General features: G+C 44.5%; 1 protein-coding gene and 1 long non-coding RNA gene across 2 annotated transcripts in view; one reads left to right on the top strand and one right to left on the bottom strand.

Annotated features, from left to right (window-relative positions):
• LOC141729171 (uncharacterized) overlaps positions 1-4,850 on the top strand; it is a 28,381-nt gene extending 23,531 nt beyond the window's left edge. The window contains exons 3-4 of the long non-coding RNA XR_012580460.1: positions 3,208-3,271; positions 4,689-4,850. This is a non-coding gene — a long non-coding RNA (uncharacterized LOC141729171). The remainder of the gene's footprint in view (positions 1-3,207; positions 3,272-4,688) is intronic.
• Positions 4,851-24,908: 20,058 nt separating this feature from the next.
• On the bottom strand, positions 24,909-26,402 carry LOC102073532 (inositol 1,4,5-trisphosphate receptor-interacting protein-like 1). The gene has a single exon (XM_005487021.3). The coding sequence runs from the start codon at positions 26,400-26,402 to the stop codon at positions 24,909-24,911; it is 1,494 nt and encodes a 497-aa protein (XP_005487078.3).
• Between the last annotated feature and the right edge of the window lie 547 nt (positions 26,403-26,949).

The following is a 26,949-nucleotide window of genomic DNA, read 5'->3' as shown; positions in this document are numbered from 1 at the left end:
TTAAATTTTAATTAATAAATTGAATACTGTGGGGTTAATTATAGCTATTTACAGGGAGTGTATGGGATTTGGAGGGCTTACCTTCTGGTGTTTTTGCACAAAGTGTTGCCTCTTCCTTTAAGCTCTAATTAGCTAGCTTTTTTCTTTTTAATAGCCAGCCTTCAAATGACTGCTCAGTAGCTCCCATTTTGTTCCTCATCAGCAGTCCTCCAGCACAGCTGCTACACAAGGGAAGCAGCCCTGCAGTTTGCCTTGACGGGAGCAGGTGATAAAGAATTTATCAGAAGTGGTGTAAACCAGCAAAATAAATAAAAATAAGAAAAAACATAGAGTCCCAACCCCTAAACTATCTTAAACAAGGAAACTATATAAGAAACAAAGAACATGGGAAGAAATAAGAAGGAACTGCAACATCTGAAGCTGTTGCAAGGTCAGAAATGTTCTTTCTGTATGCAGCCCTCTTGTCCAGCTGCATATTCTGCCTTCCTGCATATGCAGAATGCCAAAAGCCATCAATAGCAGATAAGCACCTGGGAAAAAAGCAAGCTGTTCCAGCACAATATCAGCTGTGAAACCTGAAATAATTTCTCCTCTGCTCCTTATTTTCAACCTACACATTTCCTCCCTAGTGGTAAAACCTTTTTTAAAATTTAAATGGACCCTATTACCTGTACTTCTAGCTACTCAGTTTATACCTCTAAAGAAAAAGGGTCTTTTCAGGACACTGTTAAAGTGAAGGCACACAGTAACACACTGTGCCCAGATATGAGGAGTTTATTCCAGACAGCTTTTCAATCTCATGCCACTAGATGAAAACTTATAGTGCCTAAGAACCAGCACAGAAGAGAGCTTTGGAAGTTTGGGGATATTTTGAGTGTTGTTTTGTTGGGTTTTTTGCAAAAGTGACCAGCATGTTCAGTAGGCAGACCACTGCTTTCCCTCAAGTATCTGCTCCTGCCTGCTAAATGTTCACAACTGGACTGCTGCCATGGAGGGAACAGAGGGCAGTGGCTGGAAGATGAGGGCTGGCACAGGCACCACAACCAGTAGCTGGCTTGGTATCTGCCTTCTCCTTCCTACCACAGCAGTTGGCTCCAAGTGGTAGGCACAGGAGATTGGTTTGGGCTCCTGCTGAGGTGAGATAGGGTGAAGGGAAGAGGGAAGAAAATATGTTGGGTTTTTTTATTTTATAACCAAAAGCAATAATGCTAGTAAGGGAAAATGGGAACCAAGATGGAGAGCAGGATATCTCTAAAATTTCACATGGAACCCTGTGGTTTCTGAAGCCGGAACACCATTGTCTAAATTAAGAAAGCTATCTTTCATCTCAAGAAAGGAAACATAATAGCCAGAATCATTCTTGCAGAAAAGCCTAACTCGTCTGACTCCTCAAGCATGCTCGAAACAAAAGTTTTATCTACTCTCCTTTGTAGCAAAACAGCTTCACTGCCCCGGGATGCTGAGCTGAGAGCCCTCCAGCACCAAGATGTCTCCTCACCTCAGACCTTGGCTGAAAGTGTCAGATCACAGAGCAAAACTCCTGCTCCAGGTCTACCTTTCCAATTCACAAAGATTTCCCCAAAACAGAGAAAATAAAGAATCGTCTCTTCTTCTAGTATTTAGAGTTGTGACACCTGAGAAATGCTAGCCAGCATGAGTAATAACACATCTGTTGCAAGACATAGTTTTATTGTTGAAGTGGAGAAAAGCCTGTCTGGAGACACCGTGCAGAGCTTTAAACTAATTTTGTAATGAGGAGGTAAAGATCCAGCAGCTTAGAGCTTCTGCTCCTGCCAGCACTTAGCTGCTTATTCAAAGTCCCAAGACGCCAGTCACACCGATGGCTGGTCACCCCACAAGCCTGTCACCCGTGGGCTCAGAGGCCTGCAGCCACGCAATGAGAGCACCGGCTTAGTTCCAAGCTTAGAGGGCTGAGAGCCTTTAAGGAGGCGGAGAGCCCGGATTAGCGAGGGTGTTCCCAAGCGGGGTGCGCCGGACAAGCCAGAGCAGCCGGTAGGCTCGGGCTGCCGCTGCCACCTTCTGGACACACGGGCAAGCGTCATTCACCTTTCCCTCCGCACGGAGGAACACTTCGGGAAGTGGCTTCATTTCACTGCCTAGTCCTGCTTTTGTGGGTTCCTGCCCGGCTCCTTTGACCCCTCAGTCATGGGGGAGCAGCCCCAACAGGGTAGCAGCAGCAGCAGAATCCAAGCCGGCTGCACGGTGCATCCCGCCTCCTGTGGAAAACTTAGTACCACAAGTAGGAGAACGTAAGGGCAGCCAGGTCAATGCCAGAAGTGCAGTCTCAGGGGCTCAGAATATTTATTTGAGCAAGGACCAGCCTGTGGAGAGGTGCCTGACTTGCCTTGGTGGCTGATTAACTTTAGTGGCCATGTACGAGTGCAGCTATGAAATCCTGCCATTCATGCCAACAGCAGTTGTGTTGTCACAGAGAACTGTGCCCTTTAACATCCAAAACACAAACTGTTGCATGTGGTTACACCACAGGCATTTCTGAGAGCAAGTCCAAGGTTAGAGAGGCCACCTCATTCTGAAACAATCCAAAATTATATCTCACATGTACAGCAGCTGCAGCTCTTTCTATTTCTTACAGAGTGGGACTTGACTGCTGTCTTCCAAGAGGCAAATGGGATACATGCACCCAACACAGTCCTCAAAACTGGCTTGCAGAATAAGCTTGGGAGCTACTTTTAGTGCAGAGATGTCTCCAAGGAATGGTTTAAAGAGCACAATTAAGAGTGGTAGGCCAGAAAAAAGCTGTGAGGTTGGAAAAAAATGCCTGAACCAGTAGAATCCAAAGAGGAGCCAAAGGAAGAGCCATGGGGACAGTCAGGAAGCAGGTAGCAATAAAAAGCTGCAGGCTGCAGCGTGCAGTCTGCAGGGTGCCACACTGAAGACCCGTTCTTTTGCCCCAAACTAAAATGGAACTTAAGGAAATATGGACTTTGAACCTGTCAAATACTTGCAGCAGCTGCAAGCATGCAGCATGTAAAAAACAAAGGGCCTCAATTTAGTGGCAGCTTTTTTAGGGATTACCATAACATGAGACAGCAGCAATAGAGGCAATGGGCCTTATGAAATGTACATGTAATAAAATGTGGTCTATAATGGGAACCTGAATGATCTAAGTATGATATAAATACTGCTGCACTTCTATATTGCAAATAACACCTGTTTCCATTTCAGACAACAGGGCACAGAAGTAATGTGGAGTCAGGCTGAGGACCAATAAAGCAAATGTGCAGCAACAGTAAGGCAATCTATTTATTTCAGAATGAAATATTTTTTTAAATTGCATTTATTCTTAAATGTGCACATAGCAATATGATAAATACTACCTCTGTGGTAATTAAAGCCACACTGCAGCTTTGATATTACCATGTTGCTGTTATACAACCCAATTTCAGATGCTGACCCATCCAGGTTGCCAGTTTTTACAGCTGGACTCTACCTGAGTTTAGCTACTGCACAGGAACCCCAAATACATGTACTGCTACTGCTTGTTTGTGCAATGGCTTCATTCAATTTCTTTTAATGTAGATTTATTAAATATAGCAATAAGCTATCTTCCACAACAGTGTAATCAGAGTAACTGATGATAACAGCAGTTTATTCATGTCAAGACATCTAATTCCTACTGCTGTTAAATCTCAGTTCCCATAGCCCTCTAGGACATGGAAGGATAAGGGCAAATCCTGCCTGAAGTAAGTTTCAGCACAGTCTGGGATTCTGAGCCCTGCAGAAAGGGATTTATAGATGTACTTCTCTCTAGGACTGCTATATATTCTTGTATGATTTATAACAAAAGGCATCATCAAAGTACTTCTACTCTCACTGAGCACCATCTCTATTTATAAATGTTATAATTTCTGGTCTGTATTGATTTTAAAAGCATCTTTAGCATGCAAGCAGCTGTTTAATGCATTTTGACCCCAAAGCAGGGAATTTGCACAAGTATTCCCACTAGAATGTTTGTCCTTTCGTGTCCATGCATTAGGGCTCTGTTTAAAATCTGTCCATGTCCCTAATCTCCCTGGGGAGCTTTCCCTGAATATTCAATGCTAGTCCACACTCTGTAACAAAAGAGGGAGGGGAAAAAAAAAAAAAAGAGAGACAGAGAATAGTGTTTATGCATAAAATTCAAGAGCCTTTTCACTTAAAAAAACATATGCACACACAAAAGCACCTCCACTACAGAGCCTGGCATTTCCACAGCAAAGACCTGACAGTGCGTGCAGTTCTTTAAGTTAACTAATTTACAATAAGGGCATCAGACATCTGAGCTCCAGATGCATTCATTCAGGCAGCCAAGGCCATAAATAAAATAGAAAAGAACACTCTTACCCTAACATAGATTTTACAGAGATGTGTTGAAGGCTTAGCAGATGGGTTTTGCTGTCTCAGCTTTTACCTGTGTAACAAAATAAATGCATAAAGCTGCTTACTGGCTTCTTCAATTCAAGACCTTTGCATTTGCTCCCATATGCTCCCATGAAGATATAGCTAATTTAAACAATAAGCAAAATCCTACTCCTCGGGGAAACTGATGGCAAAACTGCCACTGGCTCCAGCAGGCTCTGGATGCTGCTCAACATAAATAAAATTGTCTGAACTTGGCTAATATCATATCCAATACTATAACTGAATTTATATTCTTCAATCTACAGATTTGCCACCTTAATTCCACTCCTGGTTCTGCTTTCATCCTGTCGTCCTGTGGAAGAACAAAACCAATGACACAGCTACTGTCACCAAAATTGGAGTTGCAGCCTCAGCCCAGGCTGCCAACCAGCTCTCTCCCAGAGAGAGGTGAGAAACCCTGTCTTGAATTAGGACAAGATATCAAAATACTTTGTCATAGCATTAACTTTGTTTTGCTCTATCTACATGGTGCTCCAACAGAGCACAAAACTGGAATCACAAATTTGAAAAGAAGGCATATCACAGAACAAACATTTCTGAGTTTCAGAAAAGTTTGCCAGTTGAGAGACATCATCATCATCACCCCCCACATAGAGACATCATCATCATCCTCATATCATCATTCAGTCTAGCTTTTATAAACATCTGAGCATTTTTTTGCAGCCAGTGTGGGCAGATGGCATGGAAATTTTACAGTCCATTTCATCCCTGATGTCTACACTTAATGCTCATTGTTAATAATGGGATATACACAGATACACAGGTGAACATATATGTATGTGTATACAGACATGCTAAGAGAAAAAAACATTTCTGACATGTTAGGCATTAAGTTGGTGAAGGCAGATTTCTGAGCTCAGCACATGCTAGAAGTGCATCCTCACAACTGTGTATTTGTCTGACTTCAGGAAACATTGTGCACTGTGAGCAACTGTGAACATCTGAGGATGGGGCAATGACAGGGAGAGGAATACCCAGTCTGGGACCAAAGCCTGCACCAGGAGGAAGCAACAGAGGCAACTCCAGGCTTGAGAGGTAGAACAGGCAGTGCAGGGAACAGGCACCAAGGAAGCTACTGGACTAATGCATGGCTTGCATGGTATCCATGGATGGATATGTCCTTCCACAGATATTTTTAAGAGGCAGCACTTGACTCAAACGAGGCTCTGCTTGTCTCTCCGTGCCTTGGCTCAGTCCCTACCCACAGCCCCCATCCCTTTCTTCTCTCAGGACCACTCTCAGATAGTGCACCCCTGATTCCAGCCACAGCACTGCTTTATAATACAGCTCAGGGAAAGACAGAGGAGGAAGAAGAGAACAAATGATGATTTATGATTAATGACTCAGACTAACAAGAGAATGTGCTTAAAGCAAGTTTGTTTCACTAATGGCAGTGCTTTGCTGTTTGCTTTTCCCCTTCCAGACTAGGTCATCCCAATTTCTTTTCTCCATTTAATAGTGACATAACTAAGTAGCCAGGAAGAAGCTGTCTCACCTATCATAAAAATACAGTACACAGTAATCATAGGAGGCTGCTGTTCAAGACAAAGCCATGACCTCCACATTTAAGAATCTGGCCTGTAATTCTGAAGAATGCACTTATTAGCAAAATCCTGGTTTTATAAGCTGCAAATCAAGACACAGCTTCCTTCAGCACTGTACCAGATTTCTGAATCATGAGCCCTGTAGTGTGTGAGATTTTACTTTAGAAATAAAATTACTTGCTCAACTGCAGAACACTTCAGCCTTCTTTTTCTACAACTACTGCTTAGTCTTAAACCAGAACTAAACAGCCCTGGAATTATACATGCACTTTAAGTCCTCTTAGTATCTACCAGATTTAGTATAAACACATAATGATGAGTGTATAAGTCTGATATCTGCTTGATTAGCAGCATTTTCAGTATCTGGCTACTTTGCAACACTTGGCAGCTAAGTAAAGCAGGTCTAGCACATAGTCAGACGTGGATTTTTTTGGTTTGGGGGGTGGCAGTACTAGAGGTTTCCCAGATATCCCTTATTTCAAAGCAGGAAAAAAACAACAATGGCCAGCTCTGTACCAAACCACAGGTCAACAGATTTCAATGGTCCAAGGTTAAAATTGGCCTCCAGCTAGCTGCACAGACTTATCCCATAGGTATAAAACAGGAAACTTTTAAACCTTAAAAATAGTTACAGTTATGTGACTTACTCTTGTAAAAGGATTTTAATCACGCGTATGAAAACTAGAGACTTTCCCCCTTTGAAATGTTTGTGTCTGACACTTTCCCTAAAGCACAGCAAGTCTGTGTTTTTCTCTCTTGCACAGGCTGTGGGTTGAGTTTTGTTTTGCTATTCTTTTTCATTCACAAATCAAGCTGTCAGCAGCACGGGAAGTAATTCTGTAACTGGGACACGCAAGAGCTCTGTTCTGAGACTGCATCGCTGCCCCCACTAAAGTCACCCTTGGAAACAAGAGCACTTGAGAATATCTTAGCACACAGTGAAAGGCTTTTTGCTATGGTTTATTTAGCTGAAAAGGAAAAACATAATTCAAGGGAAAAGCTCCAGAGCTTAGAGATACTAAAAGTATGCAGTCTCTTCTGAGCTTCCTGCTACTACAGGCCACAACCTCTAAAGAGCACTGTGTTTGAATATCCATTTCTGTGGGGACTGCTTTTGAGCTGGGAGATAAACCTAGTTTTCTTGGACTGATATGAAAGCTAAACAATAATACATGCTCCTCTCCAACTACACAAACACTCCCAAAACTAAGGGAGTCCAGTCCAATACCAAAGGGCCACACTGTGCACAGCTGACTGCTACATGAATTGCTTTAGCCTGCTATTAACTTCTTCCTCTGCTCCTCACTGACTGCCCCATGTCATAGCTCCTAGGTGTTCTCTCCACAAGTCCAGGCTCCAGCCCCAGCAGATCCATCCCATCTGTCCCCAGATGCCACATCTAGCCACCACAGCCCAGGGGGGCCAGTTTACCTAACCTCTAACTCCTGCCTATCTGCACCATCAGATGCACCGTGCTTACCCAGTCCAGCCATGCAATGAGCAGCGCAGCTGCACAGCCACCAACCTGCCAGCACACATGTGGCAGACCACTTCTTGGCAACTATTAATCACATATTGCATAAGAAACAGTCCCTTAATGCAGGCAAGTCTTTCCACTCCCAAATCATGTAAAAGACATAAAAGCTTTTGGCCATGCAGAAAAGTGAACAAAATGAGTGGTAATTAACTCCCATGACTACAAAGGCTAACAACTTCGGCACTTGCAAAGGGGATCAGAGGCAGCTGAGCTGAGAAGGAACTGTAGCAGAACAAGTATTTGCCTGGGAGCAAACACTGCCTGAGTGCTTATTTTAGAATGAATAGTCATGTTAGTTAACTAGAGCTAACTTTTGAACAAATAGCTCACGTTACAGCATACCGAGGTACACTAGATGCATCCTTTGATGTCCTGACAACCTACTACTAATTTTTTTCAGAAATTAAAAAAACCTCACAATTTATCTTTCATTCTGGGTTTTGGCACAGTCTTTTCACAGATTAATGGAAACGTACCTAAAATGGATTTAATCATTGCAGCATGAGATACTTATATTCAGCAAGAGCATGTGGTTTGCAAAGGAAAAAAAAAAGAACCAAACAAAGTTTTTTCTGTAAATCAACACGTGTGACTGTTCCTCACTATCTCAGGACAGGCAAGTTTTGGTGCACTACATGTCCTTGGTGTTTCTGACCTTTCAGCACAAGTGCAGCCTCTAAGCACCAGGATCTGGTCTGCTGTTCAGCAGCATACTATGCAGCCTGACACACCCTTCATGCCACTTACTTAAAATACCAGTGTGGACAACTAATATGACTCCCATGGTTGTCAAGAAGTAGGAGAAGAGAGCTGGGATTTGGGGAGAGATTTATAAAGCAGACAAAATTCATCCTAAAAACATTAAGTAAAATGTGTTCTGATTATTACCATGAAAATAAACACATCTCATCTGGAAACATGTGAACTCAGGAGTAAAAATTTCTTTGCTATATGAACTACTTCACACTTGTCATAAACTTAAGGGATTTGACAGGAATTGAAGATTCACTTGTCAGCTGCTATGTCCTTTAATTAGCTTCCTAACATCCATACTGACTGAAGCAGTATGTTCCCAATTTAGCAAATCAAGCTGTCTCTGTCCAGGTTTCACTGTAGCTCTGAAGACCTGAAAAGAGCACTAAATGCAGTGATTCTTCTGCCCCCTAGCAGACATAATCTACTATTTAAGTTTTCTTCTGTCCTGGCTTTTGTGGAATGGACAACAAAAGTATTAACCTAAATTCCAGAAGCTGTATAAAGTGTGTCTGGCTCTTCATAATCTTTTGAGAGAAATTCACATATGAAAACCCACAGCTCTGCTATGACCTGTTCTTGTATCTCTTATTTTACTTCAGGTCCACAGGAAACCTCACCATGTACATTCATTCACAACTTCACATCCACACCATAGTTAGGTATGGATGGCCTTGTTTGCAAAGCACTTGACAGGACTTAGGGGTTCACTGCCACAGACAACTCAGACCCCAACTGTTTAACCCAGCCAAAACTCCTTCACCCCTGTTTTGCATTCCCACCGTAATGTGGAGATGGTAAAATTCTTCAACTTTTCCAGCTAAACATTCTTCTACTTTTTAAATGGTACACTTCTTAGGACAGAGGATCAACCACATACTCACTCAGAACCCAGCACAAATTACTCTTTAATTTAACTCTTTGGGATCTCTGGGCAATAATCAGCCCCTAAGATGCTAACCAGCTTTTGTTTAACAGCATTTTTAAAGTACAAACCAACTGTAAATCAGACTAGGCAGACTCTCACTTTGGGTCATTAGGTTTACCTCATTTCCATCCTCCTGTCTTTCTATGCTCTGGGTGATTCCAGGCAAGTTTCTTGCTGGTCTCTTACACTTATTTTTGCCATCTTACACTGTTGGAGCCATGCAAGAAACTGTAATAACAATACTTACTGCTCAGCTTTGACAGGACATAGCTATTTTTACTGGATTACTTTTCTGGCACAGGATTTAAAGCACCAAGTGATTTGACACCTGTAATTTTATACTTGGAATAACAGAAGGTATTCATACTTCTTTTGTAATGTAAGATAAAAGCAAACACTACATATGTTCTCATTCCAGTGCTGCTGTCTGACAGCTATTTGCCCAAGGAGAAAAAAGTACTGTTACATTACAGAATATGTGGAAAAGTAAAAGCTATGGAAAAGAAATCATTAAATAGCTAACTTATTCCCCTGCTAGCACTAGACTGTTCCCTGCAGCATGTTTCAGAGTGTTTTGTCCAGTCTGGTTTTACAAGTTTCACGTTACTTTCATTTATATATTTAATACAGCATGGAGTCCAATGTGGTTTGTTGCTGCTTATTTTCCTTGTCTTTCAACTACAAGACTCAGTGCTAGACCAGCTGTTCATATAGAGACAGCTCCAAAACTAGTGAAAAAATATCTGGACTCTTTCCACCGACTTCAACGGGCTTTGGATCAGGCTCAGGAAAAGACGACGAATACATTTCATGTAAGACTAAGCAGGTCACAGTCAGCAAAGTATAAAGAGGATTAGCTGTGTGTGATCCAAAGGCACGTTACCCTGCGTGCTGAAATGCCTGCCTAGCACACTTTCACTTTCATGGAGACAAAGGGCCAGACTCGTTTCTGGGGCTCTGCCACTAAGTCAATGCTACCATGCAAGGAGTGAGTGGGATATGGAATCCACCCAGTTAACCTCATTACAACTGGGATTTCCCTAAACTAGAGGTGAGAAAATTTATTTTCTAAAATTGCAAAAGCAGTAAGCAAATCATAGAATGATGGAACGGTCTGTGTTGGAAGGGACCTTAAAGGTTGTTTAGTTCCAACCCCTCCACTCCTTGCCATGGGCCTTTTGCTTTTCAGTTAAGTTTGGGTCTTTAGAGACCCTATGGAATGAGTATCAGGAAAAACACAATGGATCTTGTCTCTGTCAGGGAAGGACAAACTCTCTTTTACTTCAGAACCTAAAATGGCTCATATTTGGTTTAAGACACACATATCTAGACCTTCACTTTCTGTCACCGAAACAGATAGGCAACCCCACACCAATTCACGCATATTTTTTTGAGCACTGATACTACAACATCTCCCCCCTGTGTATGCTTTGAGAGCATGACTTCTGAAAGCTAGAATGCCTCTTATCAGGGATTATTCTACCAGTGGGGGATTTATTCTGAACAATACCATCAAATGAAGATGATGGTGAGCAGTCATTCTTCCCACCCTTTCTCAGTTCACAGTAAAACATGTCAGTGTTAGGGATGTTCTCAGCTGCTGAGAATGCTTTAATCAACCACTTTTTTTCTTCTCCTTCTGTTCCCTAGGGACAAGGGACTTCATGGCAACGCTTTGTTGTACAATGTGTACAGTTATAACCTACACTAAAATTATGCTATTAATGAACAAACACTGTGTGTGTGTGTGTGTGTGTGTGTGTGTCAAGCAGATGAGAATGTTTTTTGATCTTCTGAGCTCCACTACTGTGGCAGACGGGTGTCTGAACTGCTTTATTAATGCACTGAAGTCCTCCATAATTTCTCAAACAATACTGAGAGAACAATCAGAATTTCATCATATTGTGATTTTATGTTCTACCAGTTCAAATCTAGCTATAAGGGGAAAAGTGGGGGAAAAATTATTTCTTTAGTTCCTAATTTTCCAGAGGGGTGGGAGGAATATTTCATGTGCTTGACACTCTGAGGCAGCCAACAGAAGCTTCTCAAATTTCTGTTTAATTTCAAAGTAGTTTCAACAAAACATGGGAGGTGTATTTAGCTTTAGGTAAAATTTCAAAACTAATTCAACAGAGCAAGATAATGGATTCAAAGTACTTTTGAGGATAACATTGAATCAGAATAAGCATGTTTTAAAATCATAAAGGTTTATGAACATGATTATAGCAATGGTTTTAGCCTCCAACATATGAATAGCAGTGAAAAACAACCCAACTGGTGTGAGGCCACCAAAACAGATGGAAGAAAGTTTATATACAAATGCCTGTAGGAAAGTAATGTAGAAAATCCTTGATAACCCTTCTAAATATATTACTCTAATGTGGTGGTGTGACGGAAAACTGAATCCACCCAAATTTTCCCAGACTGAATGATATTTCCGAGTAGAGAAAAAGAGGCCATGTAAAACCTCTGTTCTGTAAAAGAAACAAGCCAAATTACCACTTCACAGGCAGCTAAGTTGATCTATCAAGTCCCTTGCAAAAGTGAGAGGTCAGGTCTCTCAATCTCTTTGCCGTTCTCTCAGCTGCACTTGCAACATCTCAGTACCCCCCTGATCATAGAATGACAGAAATCATTTGGGTTGGAAGGGACTTCAAAGATCACCTAGTTCCAAACCCCCTGCCATGGCCAGGGATGCTACCCACTAGATCAGGATGCTCAAGTCCCACCCGATCTGGGTTTGAATACTTTCAGGGACGAGGCATCTCTCTGGACAACCTGTTTCAATTTTTTAACTTCCTCACAGTAAAGAATTTCTTCCTAATGCCTAACGTAAACCCACTCTCAGCTTAAAACTATCCCCCTTTGTCCTATCATCACAGGCCCTTGTAAAAAGTCTCTCTCCAGATGTTTAAAGTTCTCCTTTAGGTGCAGGAAAGCTGCTCTAAGGTCTTCCTAGAAGTCTCCCTCTCTAGGCAGAACATCCCCAACTCTCTCAGCCTGTTGTCACAGGAGAGGTACTCCAGCCCTTTGAGCATCTTTAGAGCCCTCCTCCGGATTTGTCCTAACAGGTCCATGTCCTTCTTATGTTGGACAAAGCATTTTACATAAGGTCTCATGAGAACAGAGCAGAGGGGCAGGATCCCCTCCCTGGCCCTGCTGGCCACACTGCTTTGGATGCAGCCCAGGACATGGTTGGATTTTTGGGCTGCAGGTGCACACTGGGTCATGTCAAGATTCTCGTCTAGCAACACCCCCAACTCCTCCTCCCCAGGGCTGCTCTCAATCCATTTTCTTCCTGGCCTATTTGTGCTCGGGATTGCCCCAACCCATCTGGAACACCTTGCACTTGGCCTTGTTGGACTTCATGAGGTTCACACAGGCTTATCTCTCAAGCCTGCCAAACATCATCGCTTCCCTCCACACCTCACAGCTTGGTATCATTGGCAAATTTGCTGATCCTCTACCTCATATCTGTCATTTAGTCAGCTATTTATCTCACCGCACCAGAGAAAGCTACCCACCTTCCTGCTGTTTTTCTTCCAGGCTAACAGGTCAAAGTGCCTAATGGAGAGATCCAACACATGTCAGAACCAGGGCACGGTAAGCAGCAGAATCACCAAGGCCAAGGACTCCTGAGGAGAGAAAAAAGACTGCCATGTCTCTCTTCTGTGCAAACTGAAATTGTCTGAGGGTGTCTCATGGAACAACTGTCTTATTGCAAGGACTTGTTATTAGAAGGGAAGGGGGAATTGACAGGAGAAGTAGAACAAGTAAGGATCCTGTTCTTTGGAGGAGCGTGTATATCAGGGTGCAAACTAGAAAGGTAGAAATCCCATAGATCTGCAGAGGATTTCATGGGTAGAAAAAACTGTGTATATATGTGTATATATGCAGCAGCTGCAACACACAGGAGCAGGAGATGTATAATCCATATGCAAATAACTGTGTAGTTCCCCCATGAAAGAGTGGGCCTGACTGCATAGCCATGTCTACATCAAGTCTGCTGTTTCTGATGTGCTGCACTTCATACGCACCGCTGGACAGCACAGCATTCACACAGAGCTGCTCCTGTGAGGGGCTTCATGTCCTGTAACTGCTGTGTGTGCTCACAGTGCTCACATCCAGACTTCCCAGGCATGCAGCAACCAGCTCAGAAGAGTCTGCTCTCTCCAGCTACCACACATCTGGAAAGCCCAGACAAATTTATGAAGCCCTCAAAATATGCCTAAATATGATTTCCAGGTGCAAAGAGTAAATGAGCCTGGGAAAAAGGAAGCCTATAGCATCTAGGAAGATCTTTGCTACCTGCAAAAAAGCAAACACAGGACACCAAAAGTTTAGGAGCACCTGTTCTGATGAAGTGAAGGCAGGGCTGGAGCTTAAGTGTCAAATTCTTCCCCTGTCTTTTCTACTGACTTGATTTACCACAATCACATTTGACAATTCATTTGAGAGGACATGCTTTCACATAATGGAAATACAAGAGATGTCTTGAATTTCAGCTTCACAAATGTGCCTGTTACTGATGCCATTACAAAAGCTGCATAAGGAACTTACTTCAGGTCTAGACACCCAGGAAGAAAATAACTGTAAACGAGTAAGAGGCTATTCACTAAGATGAGAATCCACCTTTCTCTCACCTTTAAATGGCATTGGCTTACAAAATTAATTACTTACACGCCTCTCAGAGATGCAGTACTTAATTAATATATGTTAACTGCTTTGCAATTCTGATGGAAGACACCATATTATTGTGCATAATGATTAATACAGTGTAAAAGTGATGCCATTGGTGTTGCTCAAGCAGAATGCTGAAAGGATATCTATTCAACTTCTGATTTAAAAAGGGGAATGGAGATGGAAAAGGTTTAGGAAAGCTATTTAAAACTCAGCCTAGAGAAAAACAAGAACTGGGAAGGAGAGAAGCTAAAACATTTTTCAGAGGTATTTACTGTGTGATGTGCATTAATTCCTGCAAAACTGAAATGTAAGTGCCTATAGCAAAATCCTGGCTCCAATCAAGTACACAGAAAATGTTTCACTGACTTCAGTGAGGTGAAGATTGTTAGTTTTTGTCATAATTTCCAGCAGATGCATCCCATATGCAGGTTTGCAACTTTGCCCAGCTCCTTGTTTATAGTTTAGGTTCAGGAAATAACCTCATCAAGCTCAGGCATGCTCACCATGTAAAGGCAACTGCTCAGCTTTTAATCTTTCTACTACATCCTACACTTGGAGTAAACCTTTCCATACTGTTAATGAACTTGGACTTGAGCTACCTATTTAAGTTGGTGGCAAAACTCCAATTAAATGGAAGCTCTGTGGAGATCACTGTAGATTTTGTAATAAATGTGGGTAGCAAACATCCTGTGTTTAACAGTGTTAACTCATTTACTCAGAAGCCTGTGGAATTTTGACTGCAAAAACAAACCAAACAAACAAATCCTTAAACTCTCAAAGTAACAGAAATTCAGGCAATTTATTTTTTTAAGCATTAGTCCTTCATACCTAACAAGACTTGTTTCAGAGAAACAAGTTCCTCACCACTTCTGGATAAGGCAGAGTTAATTCAACTGAAAGCTTTGCACCTGTGAGACTCAAAGAAGAAAGGTTAGAAAGAGTAGCAAGGGAGAGGCACCAAAATTTGAGAGAAGGTACCTGTGAGCTTCTAGCATTAAGAGTAATTTTAAAGCAAAAGCCTACAGCTACTTTAGGTAGGAAATTAAGTGAAAATCTTCTAGGCCTCAAATTTTGATATATTTTTATGTTTGACCAAGATTGAAGACTGTTATGTGGTATATATGGGGATCTTGGTAAGCTATTAATTACCCTTTTCCAAGTGGTGTGTGATGGCCTCCATCTTCTCAATTCACTCCTATTCAGCACAGGAAATCTTAGAAGTACTATTTATTCTGAAGCACCTGTTAAGGTGGGTTCTCTAACCATGCTACGTGTAGAAATGTTGCACTACAGCACTTGTAGAGCAGTTTTGTGTCTATGCAACTGCTAGACCAAATGTAATGATCAAGTTGCACACAGCAGCTCTCCCTTTCACTTGTGCTAGCATGCTGTATGTTTTTAACTGGACTGCAGGCTCTGAAGCACGTAGGCTTGTAGTTTTCTCTCTCAGTGCTTGTACAGCTGTGTCCACAAATGTATCTGTCCAGTAAAATCCAAGGAAATGTTCCTGGATGCCAGGATTAAGCTTAGCTAGCTGCAGTCTAATAACTCACGTGCAGCTCACATTATAGTTCTAAGTGTTGACAGTTGCTTTCCAGTCCTACTGGAACAAGCAACATCATTCTTCCATCCAAACTCAGTAGTCAAAATGTGTTGGTGTATGAACTACATCATGTTGCTGCTCTCAGGATCCTAAGGAGAGATGGTATTAAGGTGCCAAGGCAAAAATTCAAGCCTAGAGATTTTATTGACTATAAGTTATATGTGTGGTAAATAATGCAAAAACAGTGCTGTGTCACTTTCATGAACAGGTAGGCTGTGTCTCCTTCCTCAGAATGCTCATTAATAAGGTTCTTACTGGACAACCAATACCACCAAGGCCACTGAAGGGATGCTAACCATGTATTTTGAAGAAATTTTAATTTTGTGGAGGAGCCAGAAGAAAATTATACCAGAAATCAGAGTAAGCAAGGCTATCCTAGACTTAGTGATGTCTGTATTGTGCTGACAAGACATGAAGGATTTTCAAGATAATAGTGTTCCTCATTTTCAGACCTCAGGGAAAAACATCATCCTGTTAAATAAGGTATTGCATGCTTGCTTTCCTCAGTTTGTGTCCATCTAAATTATCCTTGACTCTTTACCTGGCAAGGTCTGTCTCTACTGGCTTACACTTTTTCTCCCAGGAGGCATCTCTAAAAAAACCCACACCTGTATGGAAAGTATCTGAATTTCCCCTAAGCCCCTAAATGAATCCTAATCACTTCTTATCTCACATGCTTTCCAGAGCAGGTTTTTGCAGTTCTCTAACCTTTTAACTTTTGTTTCTGTGCCTGGTTTTAATGTTAAAACTTTTTTCGTGGTTCTCTTCTGCCATGACAGGACAAATCTATTTATTTTTATCTCTGCCAAGACTTTTATTCCTTCTACTTACTTATTACCAAGCTGAACTATCTGTATCCATAAATGCCTCTGTACTCTGAGTATCTTTTTATTTTAGCCTACCTCTCAGGTAACTTACATACATTTCCCAGCCTCAGGCAAGGGATCCCAAAATGAATGTTGTTTAGATGACCATGTCTTTTTGAGTAGTCCAGGTCTTGTTGTATCACCCTGTGTTTATACCTTCAGTTTCTGGTGTTCACCAATACCACACAACCAGTTGTAGAGGCTCCTGTAGACTGCTAAAAGACTGAAAATGAGTGCTGTGTGGTCTTTTGGGACTCTTGTAGACTCCTGTTGGATCAAATTTTCTTATGGATATTCCTACTTCTTATGGATCTTCCCTCTGGGGGAGTTCAAGAGGTCAATTTTAATTACTTTAATGCTAGAGTGGATTCGTATAGTTATTGCTGGCTATGTCCATATCAGGAATAAGCACAAGTCTGCAAATGAAAATACCTGATGCTGAGGGCTGTGTTCCCACTCTGGGTTCTGCGTGTGTGGTTGGTTTAGGTTAGCTCCTGCCTTCCCTCACCATTGAGTTGTGGAGAGTGTTGAGCATTCACTGGTGGTGCAGCCTCTGGTGACCCATCTGAGACCGTCGTGTTCAAGTCAAAGTGCAGTTCATGGAGACAATCTGCTTCAAACCCACGCTCTGGGCTCTCACTCATTTAACATCATCAAAGTGAGAATGTGCACTAGTGCTGGTGCACAGATCAACACCTGTCAGACAGTCTGGGAGATTACTGTTGCCATTAATGAACTTAATCCACATCTGGAGAAGGCACACAGGGATGTGGAAGATTTCTATCTCTTTGTTAGTTAATGGGAGAAGCTTGCAAAGCCAATCTTCAAAGCAGATACAGCTACAGATCGAAAAAAACAAAACATTCCCTCTTCACTTGCCTCCAGTCTGATCCATAAGAGGTCTAATATCATGATGGCAGAATACATTTTGATGTAATGGGTAATTGGGCTTACTATGTTTAATGTAGTGATCAAATTAATAGCAGGACTGACTTTTTATTCGGTGAAGGGAGGGGTAAAAAAGGCAGGGCAAAGCCTCTATTATCTGCTGTGTACTGAAGACATGCAGAGTACTCTCAGAGAGCCCTGGAAATAGGGACTTTGTATTTTAGCTGGTGGTATGCTATGCAAACACTTAGTGAAAACACTTAAACACCAAGAAAAGCCAATTACTCTGCCCTGGGGAAAGGGGGTTGGGGTGGTTAAATTCAACTACTATTACAGCTGTGCAGTTGTTAAAAAACCACCACTGCACCACAGCAGATGAAAGGGTTCTGTCACTTACAACATTCTAAAACCAGAAAAGATCCTCATAACATGCTAAAAGACAAATGTCACAATAAAATACCTGGTGATGCTTTCTCAAGTTGCTCACAACAGGGAAAAGACTGAACTATGCTGAACTGATGAGTTGAAATTTTACTAACATATTCCAATATTCTTGTGTATCAGGTGGCTTTTCAGAAGTATACTCTCAAGAACTTTCTATTCCAATATGCTGAGTAGAAAAAAGTAAAACTGCATCTCCAAGAGGTTAGCTCCCACACCAGTCTGATGGTCATACAACTGCTCCTTCCAGAAACTGAGACATAACATAGCCTTTTTCTGCAACCTCCTCAGTTATGCAAAATCACCGCCCAAAACTGTAGACTGAGTCACTCACAGCACTACAGAGAAATAGAAACATTCAGCTAGTGCCTTTCTTCCCCCACTCCCCTCCCACTTGCTTGAATATGCAAGCATTTCAAGGTAGGTATTCACACACATCACTTGCTGACTTGTGTTTTAGTGGCACTTGTACAGGAGTTGGACAAGCAGAGGAGTCTATACACAGAAGTTGTCTAGAGCTGATGTAGCCACCCTTCAGAGCTGTGCCTAGAGCCTCCTCCTAATGTGCAGAACCACAAGCTGGGCTGCTCCCAAACCATCCTCCGAGGGCTGTGCTGCAGCCTGGGCAAGGCAGCACAGGCAAACGGGGGCAGCTGCTGTGCGACAGCAATGCTCACACAGGGGAAGTTGGGCTGCCTAACAGACAAGATGCAGTCACCTGTGCTGGCTAAAGCTCTAAAGAAAAGCTTTTCTAACAGCCACGTTGCTTAGGGAGGGTGTGAGGGGGCCCATCTCTTTGTGTGAGCTCCAAATCTCAAGGCGCCTTAAGTGTAGTGAAAACAACCCCCAGCATCAGCTCTTCTTCCTGCTTGATTTTATGTTGTGGTCACAGCTGCAAAGGTAAGGATGTTATTTTGCTCCTCTGGCATTGAGTCAAAACCCAGAAGTTTGTGTTAGAAAAGTGGTCTGGAAAGTACTGTGCTAACAGACATGCAAAGCCTCTGACTTCTGGGGAATAACCAGCTTTGAAGTAAAATATATTCAGCAATAATCCATGCATACTTCATTAATTTCAGAACTGCAACAGCAAAGTACTACTTAGAAAAAGCTGTAAGATAGTAATGAAGGCTTTGGGGTTTATTTTTATTTTTAATCCCAAAAGCTCCTTATCTCCCTTCTCCATGTTTTTTCATTCAATTTACAGTAGTCTAAGTTAAAGCTCATCTAATAAAAAAATGACACATTAAGTTCAGCTAACCTCTTCACCCCCCCTCTTGATGTGAATCCTTTCTTCTCTGGGGCGTAGATGCAACAATTTTACATTGGTACATTGCTTGTTTAAGATAACTTTTCTTTGCATTTCGTTTAATGGAATTTGGCTGATCTGGGATATTTCAGCACTTAAATAATTGAGATAGTGAGGGCAGCAATTTTTGCCAAGTCTTAAATAGCACAAGGATCTCTAGGCAGAAAGGCAGTATTTTGTTATCTTTCAACATGCAGTCATCTTTCTCTACCACACCCCAGTCAAGTTTGAGAACACTTGACACAGGCTACTGCACGATATGAAACACCGGTTTACTGTTCAAATTTGAGTCAAAGCTTAGACTCAAAACAAAGAGTAGCTGCAGCTTAACACTGGATTTAAGTGCAGGTCTGAGAAGCTGCTGTTGGAATGGGGGTGCTCATGACACTTATCCCATCCTCCTGCTGGGCTGTGCAGCTGCAGTGCATGCCGTGTCCAGAAAGCCTTGATGCACTGCAAAAACCAACTTTCAAAAACCCAGCTGAGCCTTCAGCCTGATGCAAGAGGCGCAGCACCATGTACAGCTGGGCGGTGGAACAGGGCCACCTCGCTGTCGCAGCCTGCTATTACTCCAGCCTTTGAGGCTGTACTGGGGAATTTGAAATTTGTTTCGGCACTTCAACTCATCAAAGAAACTGACTCTAAAAGAAGCAACCCAGGCCACTCTCATACTTCAAGTTACATGCTCGCTTCTTGCATTTAAGGAGTTCATGTAAATGAGCACAAAGAAACCAGCTAGGCTGGAAAGCAGGAGCAACCAGCCTCACCGATAAGAAGGGATAGGGGATATCATGTTTGCTTCTGTGATCAGAGCAGACTTAAACATGGAAGTTGCAATTTTTTATAAAGAAAGCATCATAGCAATCCCTTTCCTTTGCAGTGTTTGAACATTAAACCTGCTCAAGACAACCCGACTGCTTCATCAGCTGTATCTGAATAACAAACTAAATCTGACTGTAGATTCCTTATTATGTGCACGAGTAACTGACAACCAGCTTGCTTTCACCTTACAGCCTCAATTTCTGCTGGTTGTGCTCCTGCCACCGAGTTCCCCTCAGTACAGGGCACCGTGGGCCCATGCCTGTTTTAATGAACAAGGGATCTTTTCTGCCGCAGTTCTGATTACTCTGTATGTATCAGGCTTTCTTTGTAGCTTGCTAGATACATTTGCCTCGCACTCCTCTTCTGAAGGCGGCCGAAAAGTATCTTAAGGGCAAGTACCATTAGGAGGGCCCGAGAGGAAATGTGCTCAGGCTCTCGGGGTCACTGAGCAAACTCCAGCCCGCCTCATGGCACTGCTGCCCTCGCCGCGATGCCACCGCTCAGTGCCCCTGGTCTGACCCCCGCCGCCCTTGCAGACGCCCACTGCTCCCCGCAGTCGCTGCGGAGCTGCTGTAGTCGGGCCCCGACGGGACTCCCCCGGTACAAACCCCCTCCCGCCTCTTCCCGCCCCCGCAGGGCCCCGACCGCCCCCCGAGGCCATTTTGCGCCGGGCCGAGCCCGCCGGGAGGGGCGGCGGGGCTCGCTCGGGTGCGGCGGTGCCGCCGGGAGCGGCGGCGGGGCCCGCCCTGGCCGCGCTCCGGCCTCGGCCGCCCGTCCCCACTCACGGCAGCCGCGGTCGGCGTCGGGCTCACGCGGGCGCCGTGGGGGCCGCCATTGCTGCGGTGCCGGCGGGGCTCGGCAGGGGGCGATGGCGGGAGGCGCTGCGAACGGCGGCGGGGAGGGGACGGTGTTACGGCGGCTCCTGACTCGGAGAGGAGCCGCAGGGATCACCGAGTCCGACTCCTGGCTCTGCACAGGACAGCCCCAGCAGTCCTTGTGCCTAGAGCGCTGTCCAGGAGCTCCTTGAACTGTGGAGGTGCAGGCTTGGTGCTGTGACCACTTCCCTGGAGAGCCGTTTCCAGTGCTCAGCCACCCTCTGGGGGAAGAACTTTATTCTAAACCGCTTCTGATACAACTCCAGGCCAGTCCCTCCGGTCGTGTCACCAGAGAAAATCAGTGCCTGTCCCTCCTCTTCCCTTCACGAGGAAATTGTAGACACTGATGAGGTCTCCCCTCACTCTCCTCCAGGCTGGACAGACCAAGTGAGCTCAGCCACTCCTTGTATGGCTTGCCCTCATAGCCCTTCGCCATCTTGGTTGCCCTCCTTTGGACACTCTTTAATAGCTTAATATTTTTCTTCTGTTGTGATGTAATGTCATGGCAGTGCTGGGGCTGCCTGTGTCTCAAGCAGCATTTTACAAGGGTCCCTCTTCTCAATGGCAGGGTTGAGGGTTTTCTCAGCCTGTGCCTCACCTGAGATGTCAGATGTCCCCCAGCCATGGCTTCGGCTGCAGGGCGCCTTGTGGGAGGCCTGTGAAGAGACAGGCGCAGTCCCCAGCTGGCATTGCTGCACAGGCTTCCCCACAACCCACATCCCCTCAGCTCTGTGCTGCACCTGAGCTTGCTGCCCAGGATCCATTCTCTTTTGTGGTGCTCTATTATTATTTTCTCCAGGACAGAGGATACCATAAAACCACTCTTGTGCAGTCAAAATTGAAAAAAACCAACAGCATCTGTCCAGCAATCCCCAAAGAAAATTCTGGATCTAATTTGGCCATCTGATTCCACACAGTGATATTAATATTTAATTTAACCACTGCTGTCTTTAGCTCATCTTCATTCCAGATTTATCCCTCTCCATTGTTCTGTGTAAGCTGGTGTCCCTGTTGGAGTTTGTTTAAGCAAGCTGTCCAGCACTGTGCCTGAGCTCAGCACTTAGGCTCTGGTGTTTGTAAAGAGTGTGTGTGTTAGCAGTGCTGGATTACATGATCCCAAGCCTTGGCTCACAGTTTTGATTCATCTGAAATTAAACTATGAGTGTACCAATAATGTCAGAGTGTGTTCTGATGCTGTTCCTTAGTGCATCCTACCTGCTTTGATATTCACTGTATGCATTTCCTGGCTGAGTTGAGTCAGGCATTATTCTCAGCGCTGTTGTCAAGCCAGTTTGTTCTGTTATCCAAGTAGCTTCCAGCCTCTTATTTACACCTTTTGCCTTACTGTTGTGATTTAGTGGAATGCTACTGCTATTTCATTCTCCAAAATAAAACTGTTTCTTCCCATGACAGGCTTCTAGCAGTTTCCAGTCAACTTCTGCCATCTGAAGCTGATTACATTATTGCATTGCTTTGTTGTTCCTGACAAAAAAAATTGAAAACTATATTGTAGCTGAATTAATTAATATATCTCCTTGCTAGGACTTGTAATACTGCTGGAATTGTGGAAAGTGAGAGTAGGGAGAAACAGTATGGAAAGACAATCAGCAGAACAAAAGGACATGCAGATATGACCAAAAAAAGAGACAATGAGATATACAGAACAAAAAAGGAGTGACTGGCCCAGCCTCTTAGAAGCCTTGTTAAGAGACTGTTTAGTATGCAAAGCTGTAGGTGTTTTTAATTCTTTCTCTCATCCTGCTACTGTCCTTTTCTGCTACTGTCCCCTCTTTGTGGAAACCAGTTGCTGCCTTTACTTTCAGGGTGTCTTGATTCCCACATATCTAATTACTCTCTGAAAAATCTGTTTCATACATTTCTGACCTGAAGAAAGATTTTGGGCCAGAAACTTGAGTTCCCATCTGTGCCTGTGTTGGCCTACCTACCCCTCCTGGCCCTTTTTCCTGGTAATTTTGCAATGATGAAAGCTGTGCAATACCCATCCAATACTGGTGAAGCTTTATTGGTACTGAGAGGTATTTATTATTTATAGATACCCCCTCTGCTATTTCCCCTCTGCTATTTCTCCCTTACTATGGAAAGAGAGACAGACAGTGTAAGACACCAATATTACTATAGCCATGCTGGGGGCCATTTGATGTTGCTTCTTTCTGGGCTGGTATTTCCCCCTGCACATCTGTCACCACCCTAGGGGCCCAAGTCATGCTGGCCACTCACCATAGCCACAAATGACTCTGGCCCCAGAGCACGAACACCCCTGAGGGTGGCCCTGGGCTGGCCACGTGTCCCAGGCCAGCTGTGCGTGGGCAGCTGCCTCAGCCGTGAGGGATGCAGAGCTGCGGGAGCCCGCGGCTCTCTGCCAGCCACACACCAGAGCTCCCAGCTCCAGCTGGCACAGTCTCAGTGCCTGCACTGTGCCCTTTCGCCTGACAGCCATGCCAGGCCCTGCTTGCTGCCCTGATGGTGGCATTCCTGGCCCCAGTGCTCTCCAAGGGCTTCTCCTGGGGCACCTCCCTGCAGCCTTTCAGTCCCTGCATGAGGCCCAGAGAAAGACCTGGAGGAGCTGCTTACAAGGGCCTGGAGGGACAGCACCAGGGGCAGCAGCTTCCCACTGACAGAGGGTGGCATTAGGCTGGAGATGGGGAAGAAATTCTGGCCTCTGAGGCTCGTGAGGTGCTGGGCCATGCTGCCCACGGAAGCTGTGGCTGCCCAGTCCCTGGCAGCATTCCAGGTTGGATGGAGCTGGCTGGTCCCAGTCCCAAGTTGGTCCCAGTCCCAGCAGCTCCATCCAGGTTGGATGGAGCTTGGAGCAACCTGGCCTGGTGGAAGATGTCCCTGCCCTTGGCAGCAGGGTTGCAACAAGAAGATTTCTAAGGACCCTTCCAAACTGAGCCATTCTGTGATTCTGGGATCAGAGGGGCCAGGGGCACCTGGGCTTAATTGCTGGTTAGAACCAATTCAGCAGTGTAAGTTTGGTTGAGTTCATGGAGACTGTTCATGAGCCCAGATTCCCAGTGTGTGACATTTACCAATACTATAGGTCTGGCTGAGATCAAGAAAGTCTTGCATGCTCCAGATTCTGCAAGACTGCATTTTATTGAAACAACAGCGCAGCAGTTTCTTGCTTGCCAGTCATACATACACTAACTGTGGAGCATTAATATGTGTCTAAACAGATAGTGACATGATATCCATACTAACTTTATATTGTTCTATACACACTATATTGTTCTATTATCATATTTATTACTATGATTTTTAATTATATAACATTTTATGTGTTTAGTAAACATTTAATTATAAATATAATTTTTTCTGTGTAATTATATAGGAACTAGATATAATTGTTATTTTATTTAATTTCCATTTTATATATTAAATTATTGTTTTGTATTAAATACAATATGTGTATAATATATATTTTATACATATATCTATGTAATAAAAATCTTGCCTCTTATAAATGCAGTAACTACAGAGTATTAATACTTATCACAACAGGTAGTGACATTATATATGTGCTATTTATTTTCATAAAATAATATGACAATTTATAAACCATCGCTATAATATGTATCTATTAAAACACATCTGTTAATAAAAATAATTGTAGTTTTATATTCACACTATAGTTATATATACATATATGTATCTGCCTATGTATCCCATTCATTCCTGTCTTTGTCATGACACTAAAAGCTGGTTCTCTGCCACCAGCTGCAAGCCCCATGGACACATGTATCCAAAGGAGGGCCCCAAGGCTGGTGGAGTGCTGGGAACACAAGCCCTATCAGGAACAGAGCTGGGGTTGTTTGGCCTGGAGAAATGGAGACTCAGATACAACCTTATCACTCTCCACAACTATATGTGAAAGGTGGCTGCAGTCAGGTGGGGGTTGGTCTCTCTCTTCAGGCAGCAGCTGACAGAACCAGAGGACACAGTCTTAAGATGCGCCAAATGAAATTTAGGTTGGATGTTAGGAAGAAGTTTTGTACTGAAAGAGTGATAAAGTACTGGAATCATCTGCCCGGGGGAGGTGGTGGAGTCACCATCCCTGGATGTGTTTAAAAGAAGATTGGATATGGCACTCAGTGTCATGGTATAGATGAGGTGGTGTTAGGGCATGGCTTGGACTCGATGATCTTAAATGTCTCTTCAAACCCAGTGATTCTCTGATTCTGTGATTCTGTGAGCCCTGCTAACAGTGGCCGTAGGCCAGCATTCTTGCCAGGCGCTGGCGCAGATCAAGGTAGGCTTGCATCGCCTGGGAGTGGGCAGTTGGATCCTGTGCCAGACCGTGGAAGAGGTTGGGTGGCCTAGCCCTCAGTACATCTGGGGGCAGCCTGATCTCCTCTGGAAGCCTCTGGTTGCCCACAATAAAATGCTCCAGGTGTTTCTCTTCCAGAGATACACGCAGCTGCTCCAGAGCATCCGAGAGCTGAAGCAGGAAGTGTCTCCTTTGCCACTGTGACACTGGTACCGTGTGCAGCAGGCGCATGACAATGGTCTTGAGGGAATGGACGGAAAAGTCCTTGCGCGCAAGAACATGGGCAAGGAGCTGCAGGCATTTAAGGTGCGAGCTGTCCTGTGGGGCCTTCCTGGCCATGTGCCTGAAGAACTTTGTCTCTGCCACGGCATAGCTCTCAGGCCACATTGTGCTCGGGGTGCGGGGCCCTCGATACCGGCTGCTGATAAAGATGTCTGAGGTGAGTCGCCGCACCCCAAACAGCACCTTAACCTGGAAGCTTTCTTGGCTGTTGGTCAGCCTGAGGTTGCAGGAGCGTTTGGAGGGCAGCAGCACTAAATGCCAACTGCGTGACTGGGGCAAGCGCTGCCAGCTTGCTCCCACCAGTGTGCAGAACCAGTGGACAGTTTTCTTGACGTCAAGGTAGGAGTCGGTGCACAGCGTGTCTAGAAGGTTGGGCTGCTGAGTCATCCTCCTGATCACATCAGGGTGGTGCTGGAAGCACAGCATGTTCATACCCTGGTACTCTGTTGGGCACCTGCACTCCAGCTCCACACGGACACGGAAGTTCCTGCCAGGCTTCTGCTGGTCAGTGTCACGCTCCAGGTGGAAGAGGTGGCCTAGGGGAGGAGTCAGGGCTACAAGCACCTGGTACACAATTTCCTCCTCACTGGCAGTCCAACCTTCAAAGGCACTGCCAATACCAATGGCTTGTTGCAGCACCGGGTAGAAAGTCCTACTCAAGGCACGCCTAAGGACAGTTAGGAAATTGTCTATCAGGGCCATTGTCCTGTTGCAGCCTGTCTGCAGGTCCTGTACAGGCCACTGTATGCGCTCGTCTAGAAGCCATCTCAGATCATATGCCCATGTCTCATCCTCTTCCTCTTCCTCCTTCTCCTTTTCTTTCTTCTCCTCACCACTGATCTGTGCGTCACAACTTCTTTTCCTCCACATAAACCATATGGCCAAGAGAAGAACCAAGAGCCCAGCAAATGCCCAGACCTGCCAGGGCTGCAAGGCAGACCTGAGCAGGTCTCTCCAGGATGTGCCACTCTGCATCAGCACGAGCTGCTTCACCTCCCGCTCCAGCTGAATCCTCTCCCGTTCCTGGAACTTTGCCTGCAGCTCCATTCGCAGACGCATCACCTCATCCAAAACATCTTCTATGGGCTGCGGGTACTGGACTACACTTAGCAAGAACAAGAGCCACAATACCCAGAGCTCCATGGTCTGCAGGAGGATGGAGAGAAGGCCTTGAGAGGAGTGGGGAGGGAGGCAGCTGGCAGGGGGGGCAGCAGGGACAGGAATCCCAGTGATCTGAGGGCAGGAAAGACAGGGCCCCAGACAGCTGGGGACAGGAAGGCCTGTCCCACTGCCCCAGCAGCAACAGCAGCACTGTACCATGGCCAAGGCTCTGCCCATGAGGGGCTGTCCCTGAATGCAGAGGGAGAACCCAGCCTTGGGTACAGCATTTCTGCCCTGGCCCTTGTCCCCAGGATGGCCTCCCTGCCACATGTGCACTCACCACTTGCCCAAGCAATAGAGGGCCAGTGTTACCTGCTTCTAGGTAACCTGCTTCTAGGACCTGTTCTAGCTGCCCCCATTGTGACATGTCCCCATGATGTCACAGGTGCCACAGCACATCACAACCCAGCCAACTCCATCTTTGTCCCCACCCCAGGTCAGCCACTCAGAATGACCCTGGTGTACTGGTTAAGGCTGCTTTTGAGTGAACCTTCTTCAAAGAACTTCCTTTGGTCTCTCTTTTTCTTAC

This window comes from Zonotrichia albicollis, chromosome 1 (genome assembly GCF_047830755.1).
Source record: "Zonotrichia albicollis isolate bZonAlb1 chromosome 1, bZonAlb1.hap1, whole genome shotgun sequence".
Lineage (NCBI taxonomy): Eukaryota > Metazoa > Chordata > Aves > Passeriformes > Passerellidae > Zonotrichia > Zonotrichia albicollis.
The sequence above is the reverse complement of the archived record's forward strand: the minus strand, read 5'-3'. Positions and strand labels throughout refer to the sequence as shown.

Excerpts from the sequence above, each read along its gene's own strand:
- LOC102073532 (XM_005487021.3), bottom strand. The coding sequence starts at position 26,402 with ATGGAGCTCTGGGTATTGTGGCTCTTGTTCTTGCTAAGTGTAGTCCAG.